The sequence below is a fragment of the Neopelma chrysocephalum genome, unplaced genomic scaffold (assembly GCF_003984885.1).
Source record: "Neopelma chrysocephalum unplaced genomic scaffold, ASM398488v2 Primary Assembly neopelma1_59, whole genome shotgun sequence".
NCBI classification, from domain to species: Eukaryota; Metazoa; Chordata; class Aves; order Passeriformes; family Pipridae; genus Neopelma; species Neopelma chrysocephalum.
The window spans coordinates 23,679,217-23,696,084 of record NW_020897714.1 but is presented as its reverse complement, the minus strand read 5'-3'; the positions used below and the strand labels follow the sequence as shown (position 1 = coordinate 23,696,084).

At 41.2% G+C, this 16,868-nt stretch overlaps 1 protein-coding gene across 9 annotated transcripts in view; it reads left to right on the top strand.

The window, feature by feature from the left end:
• The window catches only part of TBXAS1 (thromboxane A synthase 1), a 248,880-nt gene that overhangs the window by 104,022 nt on the left and 127,990 nt on the right, over positions 1–16,868 (top strand). For 8 of the 9 annotated variants that reach the window (XM_027680497.1, XM_027680495.1, XM_027680496.1 and 5 more), the window contains one exon: positions 16,091–16,187. In XM_027680497.1, coding sequence (XP_027536298.1) covers positions 16,091–16,187 — 97 coding nt within the window. Of the gene's footprint in view, positions 1–14,942; positions 15,152–16,090; positions 16,188–16,868 lie in introns of those variants that run through there. The other variant, XM_027680498.1, reaches the window with a different exon arrangement.

The window sequence follows — 16,868 nt, the reverse complement described above, 5'->3', positions numbered from 1 at the left end:
GCCATAGACAAATCTAATGTGTGGACTGTGACCTCCTATGAGAACTGTGCAACTTGAGCTTGTGTAATCTGTGATGGCTCTTGATTTGTTACTATAGCCTCTTGCTGTCCCAGTAAGGTCCAGGGACAGTTGTGGTCTATGTATTCACAGACAGACTCAAAGGCCCATGAAAATGTCGCAGTCCCAGCCCTCAGTGCAGGCAAAGCCATTTGGATGAAAACGTTTGGTGCAAGTGGTAACTTCTTCTGTGTGCCAAGCTCTCACACCCTGAGGCTCCAGATGTTGCCCTGGAGTGGCTGAGCTGCAGGCATGTGCTCACTGCTGGGCTTTTCCCTGTTTTTCCTCCATCGAAGACTGCTCCATGACTCCACTGCAGCTGTTTAAGCCAATGTAAGTCAAAGACCTGGTGTAATCTTTTATACCTCTGGAAAGAGTGTGAAATCCAACCCTATGAGACAGACAAGATTTTATGTGCCCTTGGCAAGGCAGCAAAGGACATTGCCTGTCACCTGCACTGTGTTCCTGATGCTTGTTTCTGTGTTTACAGTGCGTGGAAACCGCTGTGATTGTAGCTTCTGCGAATTGCTGTTTGTGCAGAGGAAAATCTCCTGGTTGGTACGACTCCACCGAGACAGCATTGGCTGGACACAGGAAGGGTCTGTGAGAGTGGCCAGAGCTGTTTCAGTTCCTAGGATTGACAGTGGAAGCAGAGAGCAGGCCCTCGTACCATATCTTAGCCTTTGACGAACCTGATTAAATCTTGGTATGCTTCTGCGTGTTCAGGTAGCAGCCTTGGCTGGGAGAAGGTTTTACCTTCATTTGCTCCTGTGGAAGTGTTTCTTCTTTCCTTTGTTTCCTTGCACACTGGTAATGCATCATTTAGCTCTTAAAGCACAGTCCTTGTGAGCTCCAGGTTAGGATTATTTGAAAAGTGAAATTTCTTTTGAAAACATGCTGTCCAAGGAGTGTTTTACAGCTAATATACAGCACAGGTGATCTTTGATCTCTAATGCCTGCTTCTTAGCTAATTAATGCTTAAAATTATCATTTTAAAGGACTTGGAATGAGACTGTTAAACAGATTGCCTCTTCTTATCATGTTATACCTTTGTGATGAGCACCTGCATACCAGACTGCATCATCTTCATTCAAGGAAGGGGGAGGAAATATTCTGATTTACAAAAACTAGTTTCCTAGACTTAATTTCACCTTGCTCTACCATCTTCACTATCTACTGGAACCTGTATTTGTTAAACTTCTTAACAGGCTGCAAAGTCCACCTTGTAATTTCCCCCCCTTTCCACCATTTGGAAAGAAGTAGGAGGAAGCCCTTTTAAAAGATTGGAAAATCTGAGGCATTTTTTCAGTATACCAATCCTACTAGAAAGTATGGGAAAACAACAGCATTGTAGATTTTGCTGTGCATATCAAATGCTTTCATTAGAATTTCCTACAGCACCCAGAAGTATTGATGCAAACCTGAAGTGGATACATGCAATATGTAACGTTCAGTAGCTATTAATGGTCTCTGACTTCACTCACTATGTATCTGATTATGAACTGGTGTTCCCTGTGCCACACATGGTAATTTTTAAATGAATTTCTTGAGTTGTTTCCCCTCACTCTACATAGAGGGAGGAAAATGCATCATTACTCTCAATGTGTGTGTGTGTGTCCTTCCCTTTCTTACCAGACTTTGAAGCAGATCAACTTTAATGTTCAACTCAAGAGCAACTCCTGCCCTCCTTGGTCATCCAACACTTCACAGGGGAGTCAAGTTACTGCCTCTCCAGGTGGCTCCCTCCTGCCAGTTTACTCTTCTTTCTGGCAGCCCAAAGAAATCCCGAAGCAGCTTGTGATTATTTGTCATGTGCCATGAGAAGTATCAAGCAATAGGGATTTCCCTTTTCCACATATCCCACACTGGGGCGTGGAGAGGGATGCAGAGAAGAAACTGCCTATTGTGTGTGCCTGTTGTCTGCAAGCCGAGCATAGGCTGCAGCATCCATGGCTCTGTCCCCTTCTTGTGTCCATCTGCTAGGAGCTTCTGGACGCAGATGCTGGTTAAACCCTCTCTCCCTATGATGGGAGGCCCTTAGACAAGCCCCTTAGGACACCAAAGCATTGCACAGGAAGGGATTGGGGATGTCTCTTATTTAGTTTCTTTGGAATAGTCATATTTTCCTCTTTGAGGATGACTACACTTTGCCAGGTATCTACAGAGGCATTTCCTGTCAAGTGCTGCCTGTTATCCTTTGGTGGTACCACCATTTTGTTGGGGTTTGTTCTGTTTTTTCTTTTTTACATTGACAACCTTGACTTGTGGGCTCTGTATTCAGGCTTTTTTGTTCTCTTTTCCCCCCTAAATATTCACTCTGGCTTTGTTTTCTTCCTCTCACTTCTCTCTATCCTTTTTAGCCCTATGCTATCTTTCCTCCATGCTCTAATTTTTATTGCTCCCTGTTTTTCTTAACCATTTTGAGTTGAAAACAGTAACGTGACCTGACAATTTTAACATCATTCCAAGGTTTTTATGTAATTCCATAAATCTCTTCATTACTTTTTTATTGTTTTGTCATATATAGGTTTTTGTTTTTCCTCTACCTTATTAGTCTGGGGATCAATTTTAGTCTACTATGTTTTATTAGTAATAAGGGAAACAAAAATCTCCTTTTTCTTTGTTGGTTTGGCACCAACTTCAAATTACCCTTTTTCTCTGTTCAACTTCCTCTCTTCTTTCCCTGGAGAGTCCACTTTATGTCGGACCTTCTGCTGGTAGTGAACTGGGTATGTTTTCATCAGGCAGTAGGCAAAAGTATACCCCACTGCAGAAGAAGTTGTTTTCAGCTGTTACTCTGTTTATTTTTTTTCCTATTTTGCGGAGCATGGAATGAGCTGAGCCACCATTACCCCTGGGGATTGTGAATATTTCTTTCCCTCCAGTAAATTTCATGGCTAAACCTGAAGGCTTGTCTTGAAGGAGGATTTATTTTAGTCATATTGATAAAATTGTACTGGTATAATTAAACATCTATGCTAATGTCAAAAAACCTCTCATGTGCAGACACAGCAGTTCTGGAATGACACAAACTACATCAGGGAAAAGACTGACCATCTCCCCCAGCCATTATAGGGGTGTGCTCTCATAGGAGTTTTTTCTAGTCTAAGTTTATAAAGATTCAAATCATGCCTTGTCCCAGAATCTCCTCTCTCCCCCATGTAAACAACCCTAAAAAAAGTGGTCTGGACCTTCAAGCTGTTGTTTATTTCAGTGTAGCTCCATTAAAGGCATAGAGTCATGGCTATTTGAGGATCTTGACCCAATATTTTTAGGTCTCTCTCATGTTATATAGCTTCATTTTTTGGATGATGGTACCGATTGAATAAAATTAGGTTTTGCACAGCAAATTTTAAGATATACCCAGCCCTCTTAAAGTAGTTTACAGGAAAAGGAGTGAGTTGGGAGCAATGTTCTGACTCTGTAAGGGCTAGGAGCAGACATTTTATCACTCAGCAATAATCTAAGCTTTTCTGTCAATGCTGGAATCTATTTCATTGAAAAAGGATTTTGGCAAGGACACTGGGAATTGCTGCAGAGTCTTTCAGAGTGACATTATGAGAGGATCTTGGTTCTTTGGGACCTTTTATTGCGTGGAACATCTTATGAAATACTCTGTTTGAAGGGCCAAAGCAAAACGTTACCAAAGCAATTACCTAACAATTTTATATGTCCACTGGCTGTCTGTTTGGACCAGTAGGAAATAAGCTACGTATGGGGCAGGAGAAAGAGAATGTACATCTGCAAGTGCAGTACAGAGACAAATATTAAAGTAGGTCAGATGGTAATGTAACATCAAATGGAAAGGCATTAGCTCTTAAATATTAAATTCTATTAAAATAATTTAAATTTTTATTTTTGAGGCAGAGAAGTATATTGCAAAATGGGATGATTAATATTTGAAGTACCTAAAGTTATTCTTACTACAGACCCATCTTTTCTTCTGTATCAGTGGCATTTTATTTGCTTTTGCCCAATAATTAATGCAATTGGATTTTCGTCAGTAGTGAAGAACAGAATCAAGTTTGTGAAACTACCAAAATATGCAAACAAATACTTGTAAGCCTTCAAGTAGACCCTAAAGCCCCTTTGATACACCGCTGTGTTTATACATACCCACAGGATTGCTCTGGGCGTTGCGTTCAGTGTATTTCCCAGTCCTATGCCTCTTCTGAGCTTGCCATTTTGAACACTGGATTTCTGCAGGCAGCTCTATTGGCACTGGCTGGCACCTCCAAAATCCACAGGCTGACCCTGCTGCTGGAGGAGGGGAAGCAGCGGATTGCACCGAGGTCAGAGGACAAGCAGGTGTTGCTGTCAGTGCTAAACGTGCTGTGCAGGCAGTGTTGCGTGTTTAACTCGAAGGTCTCTGCTGGATTTAAAATGCTCCAGGTGAGAAGAGCATGATCAATAATTACAAATATTAAAAGTGGTGTCTTCTCTTGCTTTCCTACCTTTTTTTTTCCCTTCCTTCTTTGCCTACAGGACACGAAGCATCTGAATCCCCCAGACAATTGCTCATGCATTTACATTTTCACTTGCTTGGTTTATAGCAGGATTGTTCCAGCTTTTGGGAGGGGCAGCTATCAAAGATGTACAAGCACTGCCATTGTGTTTTATTGTTCCAGTCCATTTTTCCCTGTGAAAGTAGGTGGGAGTTTTTCAGTGGGTTGGTAGTGTGATTTTTTTACTTTCTTCTAAGAATTTATAACCCTTTTATTGTCAGTCTTCAATCATTTTTGATAGATCAATATATTTACTTCAGTGATGGTTCATCCTACAGTTGTGCTTGTATTACTTTTTTTGCTTTGTTTATAGCAGTTATGAATAGATTCAGTGGGTTGTATCTCCTCTATACCTCTGTAGTTGTGTGAGGATCAAGTTGCTTGAACTTGCCCCAATACCTTTATATTCAGAGGGAGTATTGTTTACATTGGTCTGTGTTCAAATCTACTGGGTTTTCCTTTTTTCTAGGTAGACTGAGCAATTTAATATGCCATTTTTGTTTCAGAAATGTTCTACTCAGAAATCTCAAGTGCAACTGCTGTTTCATGTATGCTCAAGTAGGGCTCTAGGAAACTGCTCCAGCAGACTCCAGAGATCCAGAGGGTTTGGGGAGTAACATAGCAAAGTGGTGTTGAATGATAACATTGACTCAAAAATGAGGCAGGTCTATGGGAGTCCTGCAGTCTTTAGCCAAGCAGCTGAGACAGAGAGGAGAAATTCTTGAGCCTACATCTCTCTCATGTCCCCAGGCAGCCAGATATGGACCTGGGACAGCTGTTTAATGCAGTTGTGAAGAGAACTCAAATGTGTGCAATGTAGATGCAGGGATTGGGTGCCAGCACCAGTGTGACAGGCTGCACTCTAGGTGGGTGTCAGTAGAAGGTGGTGGGTGAACAGGACCTGCTGGTGAAGGTGAAAGGATATGCCTGTGGAAGAGAGGCTTAATGTACTCTTCAGTCCTCGGGGATTTGGGTTGTTTCATGATACAGTTATGTATATGCTATTTGTTATGCCATTGCCCCCTTCTCCCCCCACAAAAAAGAGAGCAGCAAAGGAAGTGTGTTTGTTACAACTGATAATATGTACAACATGGTAAATGGAAAAGAGGTCAACTAGGCAGTGCTTCTACTAATATTGGTGTTTGAAACATGATCTGTATCTTATGACTACACATTAAATATGGGGGAAAAAGAATCCCTGAATGTGCATGGATTTCAGCGAAGGTTAATAATTAAATCCAGGTGAGTGTATTAGCTGTTTGTAGGACATTGTCCTCATAGTTACCTTACCAGAGCTGTATACATCCTGGATTTTGGTACATTCATTTTTAGGCTGAAATATTTTGACATATTATGAAACTTGTGACTCAACTACCTCTCAGCAGTGTGTTGTCCATTAGTAACAGCAGATTTTCCTGGAAGTCATTACTTTGGAGTGCCATTGTCAGCTGTACACATCACTCCTGCTCTTCTTGTCTTTTGTGGTGCAGAATTGCTCACTGATGTTAGTGAGGATGTTGCTGCTGATACACAAGCTATCAGGTTTTTCCATTTTTTTCTTTCTTTTCTATCCCTGTTGAATTGCAGTTTCCTTTGTCTTCTGCGTGGTGCACTGAAAGAGGTTGGGAAATTTATCATGGTTATTTTTAATGGGTTTTTAAAGTCCAACACGACACAGATTGAATTGATTCAGGAAAATTTCCTGGAGCTGTACCGTTTCACTATTAAAAATATTTTTATCATTGCAATTTTTCTGTAAGAAAATACATCTATTTTTTTCCTTCTAGCCCATAACAAAGCCCTGCTTTCTAATGTTTCCACATGGTCAGATATTAGCCATTTCCCTAGATAATTTAGGTTGATCATGTGTACTGCTGGCATTTTTATTGTAAAGAATTCTGCTAGTGGTTTCATGATAAATGCATAAAGCACTGGGAAATTACTTTTATTTGGCTTAGTGTACATTTAATAATGCATTAAAAAAATAAATGGTTTTGTGTGTGTGTAGATCCTAAGAATGTATAGAAAAAGTACATGCTTCTATAGGTAAAAAATTAATCTTTCCTGTGTATATTTTGTATGCTGTAGCATAAAAAAGTACATTCCCAGGAGTAGGTGGTTACTATCTTTTTTTTCTTTGCTTCGACATATTTTTTTTTAGGCAGATCGTGAAAGAAAAGCAGGTCCCAGTGACTGTCCCCCTCATGGCCAGTCTGGCAAACCTTTCCTTCCCTGAGTAAGGCTGTCCATTGGCTGGAATCTGTGTTGTTATTGCATGCAAACCAAATGAATGGGTTGCCCATTGCTTCCCACTTATGAAACCCTGCTTTCATTTGCTTAAACTTGGGATAATTTCAGGCTAGTAACCATGACCAAGTCAAAGTGTCATTTCTTATTCTACAAAACAGTCTATGTATGTGTAGTTACACAAAATTCAATTTGTCTTACTCTGTTATGTTTATGATGCAAAAAAATAAGTCTATGGAGTCTTATCTATTATTGGAGAATTAAAATATTTTAATATTAAGACACTTATTTCATAAACGCATGCATCTGCATTAACATAAGCAGAGCAAAGGAATTAAGAGGGATGGCATGCAATGTAATGTAACTCTCTCATTGATTTAAGATCAAAATGCCAGTAAGAAGGAGTAGACTGAAAGAAAATTATTTGCATGTTTATTTCAAGTGCATTCAAAAATAAAATATTGTATTGTCCACCACTGCTGATCCTATTTACAGGAGGCAGATGAGCTGTCTTGACTATAAAGAAATGAAAGATAAAGTGCAGAATTAAAACAAACAGAAACAGCCTACTGATTTTGAATGCCTCTGTTTTCAATGCTGCTTTTGAAGATATGTATGAGGACATGACTTTTCAGCAGATAGAGATACTCAGTGCTTCCTGAAAGCCTTTTCTTTCCTTCAGGGCTAAAATGGCTAACCAAAACCGGGGAGGTGAAAAATTCCAGTCGCACTTGAGTTCTGGCCATGATAAGTGAAGTATATGTGAGATGAAGTTTGCAGAAATGCGGAGTTGTGGACCCTGACGTGCGCCCTGACATCAGGTCTCAGGGAGGAAGAATAATACAAACCTCAATATTATCACGGTCAGAAATGCTTTTTGAGAGGAAGAAGTCAGATCACATGGGTTTTGTTTTAGTCATCCTGAACTGTGTTTGCTTATATGAAGTTTAGTGATGGGCATGTAACTAACAACTTTATTATACTTGTGCTTTTATTACAGTCAACCTGTTTTATCACTTCCTGTATCTTGTGATGTCGTAGTATCACAAATTATATTTGAATCCTTTGACCTCCTTCTTGTTTTGTTCTCTCCGTATGGTCTCACATATGCTCTACTTCTTTTGTCCCCTGTCCCCAAATTTTTCTTGGATCCTGCACCATGACACGCACATGCTGCCCTGCTTTCTGGAACACTGAGAATCCTCCTTGGCTTCATGGCCACCTGTTCAGATAGGTCCCCCATCCTTTGCTAGAAAGCAGCCCTGCACTGCAGGCCTCTCTTCTGCGTGTTCTCTCAGCCGTATTATTCGATGTAGCATCACAGTCATATCCCTCATCTTCTTCAAGTGCACTGCTCTGTCTCCATTTATCTTGTACGAAATGGCTGTAGTCCTGCCAGGGTAATGCTGCCTGTTGTTTCCCAGAAATTGCTTACCTGCCTGTCAAGGGAAGCTGCTTAGAGCTCCCAACTAGAAATCAGGATAAGAACTCAGCAGATTCCTCTCCCTCCCTGTGTGTGTGTGTGGGGGAAAATATAGAGAAGAGGCTTCTCTTCTTTAGATCAAGTAACATGGTCTACTTATCCTCCTCAGCCATATTGTAGATTTTTTTCTTTTCACTGCACTGATAAAAATAGGTAGCAATGTTGAATATAAATAATAGCCTCATACAAATCCATACAAATGAACACTGTGTTCATAATAGTAAGTCAGGTTTGGAGACACAAAAAGTTTGCTATTTCCCAGAGGTAGCCTTCCCTAGAAATGATATTCCAGTGTTCTGGAAATAGTAGCTTGATGGTTTTTCCCTCAGGGTATGGCAAAGGAGTACTTTAGTAGTGAATTAGGTGCAAGAGATGAGACTGCTCTCACGCTGCATCTCAAAAACCAACAGAAAGGCCAAGCACAGAAATATGCTGAAACCCACAGGAAACGCCTGCTGCACCATCACATGAGGTCAGTCAGGCATACTGCGCTTTAGTGAGTGCAGACAAAACAAGCTTTGGTGAAAATGTCACAGTCTAAACATGGGTAACAAAACACAGACTAATACAGTCCAAGCTTGGTGGGAAACACCATGGGAAAAGTTTTAGAAACCTTCTTCTGGGACTCTTGCTGAGGTGAAGAGCTATGAGCACTTTCTGCGTCACTGGGTCGCAGTAGCACCACACACCCCACACGGGAGGGGAGCAACTGGTTTCTTGTTAATATCACAGTATTTCGCATTTCCAGTAGCATCCTATAAAAGCAGTACCCTATTTACAGCTTTCATTTCGCATTAATGAAGTGGAATACTGATGTAGCTAATCAGCACTAGCAGTATGATGCAAGCAAGGAGCGGTGGTGGTGGTGGCAATCATCTTAGCCCAGCTTAGTTGGCAGGATAAAAATAACCCCTACCAGCCCTGGGAAGCAGCAGCTCCCTGGCTGTGGAGGAGCACAGCCCAGGACCCCGTGGCTCTGTGCTGCTGTGGAGGCCAGCTTCTACTGCAGCCCACACGAACCGAGAAAAGAAACAATTATGTTATCCCTGTCCATTTTGCTGAATCCCTTTTGTTGATTCTCTTCCCAACCCCTGGACATGGGCGTGAGTTTTTGTACTTGCACTTGGATCTGGACTCAGATTTCCTCCAAAAACCAAATGGACGTAGATTGCTAAATATGCTTGTATAATTCAGACGTGGGGGTTTTTTCCTCTTCATGGCACTTTGTGAGCTTAATTTAATCTCTGTCATTTCTTATATGTGGGTAAATGTCATCTACTTCATTTCATGAATGAATTAACACAGCCATGCAGAGTCTGTGTCTCCTGCACCGCTCACTTGGAAGGGGGAAGGGAGTAGTAAATGTGTGTGACACTCTCAAGTTGCTAAACCCTGGGGTTGGAGATGCCCAGAAATAGATCTTGTTTGCACCCTGGTGTAAGGTACTTGAAAGACTCTACCAGCTCTGTACCTTGTAATGGCCCCAATCAGCCCTCCTTATTGTCAACCCTAAATATGCTACTTTGATACCACAAGTCTCTTACTGCACCTGACGAGGAAGGAGCTCCTTTAAAAATAGCTGTGTTTTAGTGGTGGGGAGAATATAAATAATCCCAGAATTTTCTTCCTTTTTTTGATACTTCCTTAAGCATGTCAGAAAGCAGAGGCCTTTTGGCAAGGTGCAAGTCTGAGATAGCACAGAGGTGGTTGGTGTGTAGAAGATAGCATTTTTAATCCCGGGTATGTGGACAAAGAGGTGGATGTAGCCATACAGAGCAGTGCAGAGAGTGTGCGCGAGCAAGCATCTTATGTTACACGATATTTTTAATACAGTCAGGAGTTAAATTAATAGTTCCATGTGCTTATTTTAAAGCTTTCACGACATGAAAAGAAATGTAGTTCATCGAAAAAGGAAATGAGGAACAATTTATTCTTAAATAGAAATCACTGTGGCCATGTCTTTTTTTTTCTTCATGAATTTACACAATGGGTTGGATTAGTCTCTGGCTGAGGGGCGTGTGTGTGTGTGTGTGTGTGTGTGTTGGTGGAGCTGTGCTTTGAAACTTTTTTGCATTCCTGAGACTGCTCAGTGCTATTGGGGTTTCATTTTCATGTGCAATAAGTTCACCTGTTTCTAGGGTGTTGTGTTTTTGGGGCGTTTTCTTCTTTTTCTTCTCTTAAGCAGGAGTGTGTTTCCCAGTTCTCTAATCTAGAGATACTCAGTTTGTGAGTGCTTTATGAAAGCAGTCCAGGAAGGTACCCGGCCAGCTAGAGTCACAGCCTGGGAAGCAGGTAAAGTGGTACAGCAGTTAGGTCCCAACTTTCCTGAAGAAAGCTGGCACAGGATTTCCAGGTGTATGTGGCAACTGAGGAGCTCTGTTCTCACAGGGTGAGAAAAAAGGTGATTGCTGGCAATTCCCTTCTCCTCCATACATGCCTGTCCCCCAGTCCCTCAGATGGAAAATGGAGGACATGGTTTGTTTTCCGCACTGTTTGTCACTCCAGGTTATTTAAATTGTAGGTTCCACAGGCCTAGAATAAGCTTTCTACTTATGTATGTCTTCTGTCAAATTAGGGCATGGGGACCTTGGAGGCCTCCAGCTGCTAATATAACACAAATAATAATGGGACTCGTGGTACTTGACAAATTTCTCCTGCTCCTTGCCTTTCTTCTCAGCCCAAAATAACCCTTTCCGTGAAGACAGTGTTTGGACTTTGCAGCTGTTCATTATGTATCGCTTAGTCCGACCACATCTGAATTGCCTGTGAGTGCTGAAAGGGGACAGTGCTCATGAGAAATCAGTTTGCTCTGCAATAATTAAGTAAGTAATGCCAGGCTTCAGTCCTATTTTAAACAAGCAGTGTGCTATTCGTTTTTACATTTCTCTGCCTGCAATTAATGGGTGGCACTAAACAAAAGAGGCAGAGTGATCGAGGTACTTCTGTAAAGGAAATATCTCCTAAGAAAATTAGCCTTTCCCCCGTATCTATTTATCTTTGCATACCTCTCCTTCCTGCTCCCACCTTTTTCTTTTTTCTTTGCTCCTCTCTGAGGAAGATAGAGATAATAAAATATTCTATTTTCATATGGCTTTGCAGATGATCTTTGTGTACTTTGCCAGACCACAGCATAGAAAACAAAGCCTTGTTTATTGTCTAACAGCATATGTATGTTTTATGATTAATATGATGTGTTTATAATACATGGGACTGATAATAGATAGGGAGATCAAAGTCTTCTGTGAATTGACAGCAGCACTATAAACAAGGTGAAAGGGTTGCAGGTGTTTCCCACGTGGGTGTTATACAAAGACGTATGGCACTTAGCTGTAAGGTACTATACGTGCTCTTACCTTTTCCTGCGCAACAAGGCAACATTGCTGCAAGCACATTGGTGGCTTAGGATCTGAGGGATGCTGTCATCAGCTGATGACCATCCAGTGTGGTCAGGATGATCTTGGGAGCACAGAAAAGATAATGCTAGTTTGGTCTTTCAAAATAGAAGTAGCTGATTGATCTGCTATAATGTCTGAGAAAAGAAATCTGCATTCTGGGGGAGTCCCTGGCAAACCTTGGGAAGATAGGTGACATGCTTGGGTGTTGCTGTGGCCATGGCAGGCACTAGGTGTGGTTTCAGACACCTAGGCCACATCTCTGCAGCGAGCAGTGGTGGTGCATGAGCGAAACAGCAGACATCATTGCTGGATTGCTTTTTATTCTTGTGAATAAAAAAAAGAGATGCATTTTCTAAATGACTAAATCATTGTAAAGAGGACCACAACATCCTGGGTGAAACCTGAACACAAGGCAGTAGTCTCTGTCCTTTTCATTAATTGCCTTAAGAGTGGTGCTTCTCTGATCTTACGAACCAAACTGCTGCAGTGGGTGTTTATTGCCTCTTCAGTTGTTAAAACACTTCGGATGAAGACTAATTTATTTTGTTCAATATCCTGTAACCTAGCCATCTCCTTGACCTGCGAGCCCTTTGGTAACCTTTGCCTTTTCCATAACTTCTGGGAATAGATCCATTCATGCCTTCTGTTGAACACTTGTGAAAAATTTTTGCCTGGCCCTCCTGAGGATGGTGCAACACAGGGCTTCCTGCTTCTACCCCAACAACCTGCTGGGGCAATGGTTCCTGATCCGCACTTTAATTTGCTGGAGGAAGCTGACACTGTCCTTGTATTGTTGATAGACTGGTACTAGGTTTTTCCTGTCTCACCTTCCAATGGAGCTAAAGCTACTGGTCTAAAAGGTGGAATTTTTTCTCTATTTTCCACAGCTGCAGTTTAAACTGAAATATAATAGAACTTGCCCCAGCAGCATAACTTAAATAACTGAGGCCTTATCTACACAGGAAAATTGCCTTCGTGCATGGGTGATGAAATTTATTTTTACTGGTATGGCAGTGTTTCCACGAGTGTTTCGATGTGGACAGAGTTGTGTCACCCTGAGGATGCCAAACTACATGCATGTGTTCTTGCTTCTCTGCAGGAGTGAGCTAGGTAGTCCCAAGCATTTGCATTATACCCTACATGAATGCCCTACATGAAAACAGTACAAAGTGTTGGTTCAAGCAGTGTAATGGTACTGTAGCTAAAGGTAGGACTTTTTTGTGTGAACGAGCCGTGTGAAAAGATTAACCTAAGAAAAGTTAATAAAAACTGCTGTCCTAAATTATTCATGAATCCATTTGCAATGCTCTTGCCCAGAGGCTTTTGTTTTTCTCAAACTCTTATTTATTAAAATCTGACAAGAATATCAGGTTTTGTTCAATAATAAATCTAAGTCTGTGTGAGACTGGTGATATCCTCATGTAGTAATACAGAATCAAAATGAAGTTACATGGCAGGGGTGAAATACGTTATTTACTCGGGAAGAATAGATTATTGTTCAGGAGGATTTTATCTTTTACTAGCCATTTTGGAAAAAAAGTGAAAAAAACCCCAAAAGCCTAGTTGGGAGATATTTTTTTGGAGTGTGATTGAGGCCTTGATCCTGCAAAGGATTTTAAATGTGTTAAAATCAGGCAAGCATCTTTCTGGTGCCTTTGCAGGTTCCAAACCTCTGTTGGCTAAATGAAATGGCTCAGACGATCTTGTTTCATGCTTAGTTCTACCTGTCCTTTTTCCTTAACTTCAGGGGAAGATCATGTAAGTCATGCTTCTAGCCTCTGGATCTTGACTTCCAAAGCATGTCTATACACACACTCTTCTTTTTGTGTCCTAGAAAAGGTTAGAAAGATTATATACAGAAAGAAGGAGAATGGAAGAAAGGCAGGAAGAAAGCCTTTGCTGTTTGGGATACAATAAGAGATGGTGGCATGGGCTTTACAGCAGTCATTCCTTAAAAATGGGCAGAACTTTGCTTAAAAAGCAATTTAAGATTTTTTTTTCTGGAATTTTCAATTTATTAGTTGTAAGGTATCTTTTTCCCCCTTCTTCTCCTTCTCTACCCTAATTTATAACTGGATAATGAAAAGAAAAGCAGGTGCCTATAGCTAGAAAGGTAGAGTAAACAAAAAAGAAAGAGCTTAGCTGTGGAAGCAGAACTGGGAGTTCGGGTGACTGGTCTGAGTTGGAGGATGATGAATAGATTTGTTTGCATAAGCTTGGCTTGTGAGTCACTTTCTCATAAAAGCAGCTTGAGTAGGAGATGCTCCTGTCCCAAATTTTTAGTCCTGAATGCTTTCAAGCACAAAGTGTGCTGTGACATAAAGACTCCTGCTGTGAGTACTGGCCTGTTATTCTGTTGGACAGGAGCTGGAGCTCTGCAACTTCCCAGGTTTGAAATAAGTTAGAATTGTGTTTCTCTTACACATACATGCTTTGCATGATGTATCATATGGTGCCTCTTGCTGGTCAAAGTTAGGCTATCTGGGTAGACATAATTAGCTTCTGATTCAGATTTGGAATCTGGTGTCAGGAAATTGGTCCCTGTAAAAAGCTGTGTGTTACAGGACCATCAGTCACTAACCATTAAATGTGACGAGGAACTTGATAAACTTGGAGAGAGGAAGAGAAAAGCAAAGTAGGAGCATGAGAGGTCGGTATTTGTGGCTGGGTCTTTGCCCTGAGAGCTTACTTTGTCTCTTTGATGCCAGAAAAACTGTACAAAGTACATGCAGAAGGTGCACATAGGGCATTATCCTCTTTTGCTAAAGTCTGTGATCAAAACCCTCTTTAAAATGAGGCCTCAACTCTTTCTTATACACCTATTGGGGTTCTGAATAAAAGTTTGGCCATTAACAGACAGCTATTTTGCTGTGTTCGAACAAACTGGGAGGGGTGAAAAAGGTTTATCTTCACACACCACACCACCTGTATCTAAGGTTCAAGTAGAGCCTGTGGATTGCATTTGGGAAATAAAAGTTCCCTCTGGAAACCCACCATAGAAGAAAAGATATCTTTCTTCCTGAAGAAAATTGTGTTCTTGTTCTTCTTTCCCATTTGTTTGTTATGAGTTTTGGTGGTAGGGGCGTCAAGGTGGTCTGTGAAACTTTGCTTTGGAATCCAGATATTTGTCTGATTTGTTTGCCCTTGGAGAAATTGAGCTGCTGCAGCTTCATTGCCATGGGAACCTCTAGTTACTATATTTAATTCAGCCCAGGGTTTGCTTGTCTATTCAGTTGCTGCAATGTAGACAGGTGATAAGCAATATATTGAAACTAAGTCATATTGTACAAAAATGATTAGGCACAGATATTACCACAGTTTTGCAGCATCTGTGGTATTGCTCTTGTGTTCTGCCATGAGCTGCCTAGCCCTCCTGTGGCTGCCTCCAGTCTCTTCTTCCTTTCTCCTGGTGGAGGAAAGACAGCACCGCCTGAATAATCTTTCTGGTCCAGCAATCAACAAAGGTAGGGACTGCAAGCACCCTCTACTTCCTGGTGGTACTTCTTCCTCCTCTGGCAGAGCACCAAGCATGAAGCGCCTGTGGGCCTTGGGGGGAATGGTGCTGGAGAAGGGAGCTCTGCACTCCTAGGAGTTGTGGGGTTGGGTTGGGTCCCAGTACCTCTGCAGCTTCCACAATGGTGTGAAGACATGCAAGGGCATACCATGGCTCCACAAGATCAGATTAAACTGGGAGCAGGGAGATAGAAGGTGTGCAGGCAGAGACACTCCTATCACCTATTGTTCTTCTACAGCTTTATTAATTCCCTTAGACACTTTGTGAACCCTTTTTTTTCCTTTTCTTTCTTCTTTTTTTTCCCCCCTCCCTATTGGTATAATGTAAGGTTCAGATGGTATCTGTTAGATGGTTATGTCCATGGTTATGTCCTGAAGTCTGAGATGCACTCAGTTCCAGTGCTAGTAGAAGCTGTGGAAGTGTGCCTTTATTGCAGTCATGCTGGGGGGACTTCTGGAAGGGCTCATTGTAGACAGGGCTTTGCCATCATGTGGCTAACTGCAGGAAAATCTATTTTGTAAGTCTTCAATGGTTATTTGGGTTGTTGGTTTCTAATGTTTTGCTCCTCTGTAGTTTGGTTTAGTGATACTACATCACTTTGTACTGCATTCGGAGCGAGCATAGAGTGTACAAACCTTTACATTAAAATGTTGGATGAGTTTTGATCAATCAGTAAAAGATTTTAAGCTGTTTCCTTCAAATTCCAGGACCATGCATCTTAATTTAATAGTTGAGAGGACTGGGGAAAGATACTGCTTTAACAAAGGGAATGTGTTTACTGTGATATTTGTTCATGGCAAGTATTTTTAAGCAAAAAGAGGTATTTTAGGGAAGGAGATGGTTCTCTGTTGCCACTATCTGCTAAAATGACTCTCTTTTTTCTTTGTAGGTATTACATTGGTCGCCAGATGTTTGTGGTGGTCTCCTCACCAGACATGATCAAGCAAATCTTAGTGACAGACTTCAGTAACTTCACCAACAGAACTGTAAGTACATAAAGAGGTTGACTTTGTGGATGGAGGTGGTAGCACTGCTAATTTGAACTCAGACCAAAAGTGGCTACAAGAAGGTTGGAAATAGAGGAAAATGTACAACGTGGTGTACAACAAGACCTTAAGCTGTATACACTCAATATATAGGTTCAGTCTAAGACTCTTGTTACCAGAACACTTTGAGGATAAAAGGGAATGTCCTTAGAAGAGATGCACTGCCTTTTTGCTGAAGCACCAGATGAGTATTGAAGAGAGAGGGTTTCAATATCCAGTTTTACCACTGACTTCATGTGAAATCCTGGGAAATTCACTTCCTAGCTCTTTTCCTCGGTTCTCAATCTCTAACATGGAGATGGTATTTATTATATGCTTTCTCCTACTCATGATCTGTTTTGTGCTTTTAGACTTTATAGGGCAGGAGAGGTCTGTCTGGGACAAGGACATGCCTCTTGCAGCTATTGTATATTACTTAGTCATACTTACCAGTCTGACAATAATAAATAGCAAAGAAGGAAGTTGGACTTAGCAAGAACGTATGCTGTTGGTTACAAACTTACATATTGAAAAGCTCTTTTTCAAGCACTGGTTAGAACAAATAATGGGGGGTAATGGCCAGAGGGGATAGTAAAGATTTCCAGGAGTTGCTCAGCATTTTATGAAGAAATACTGTCACTG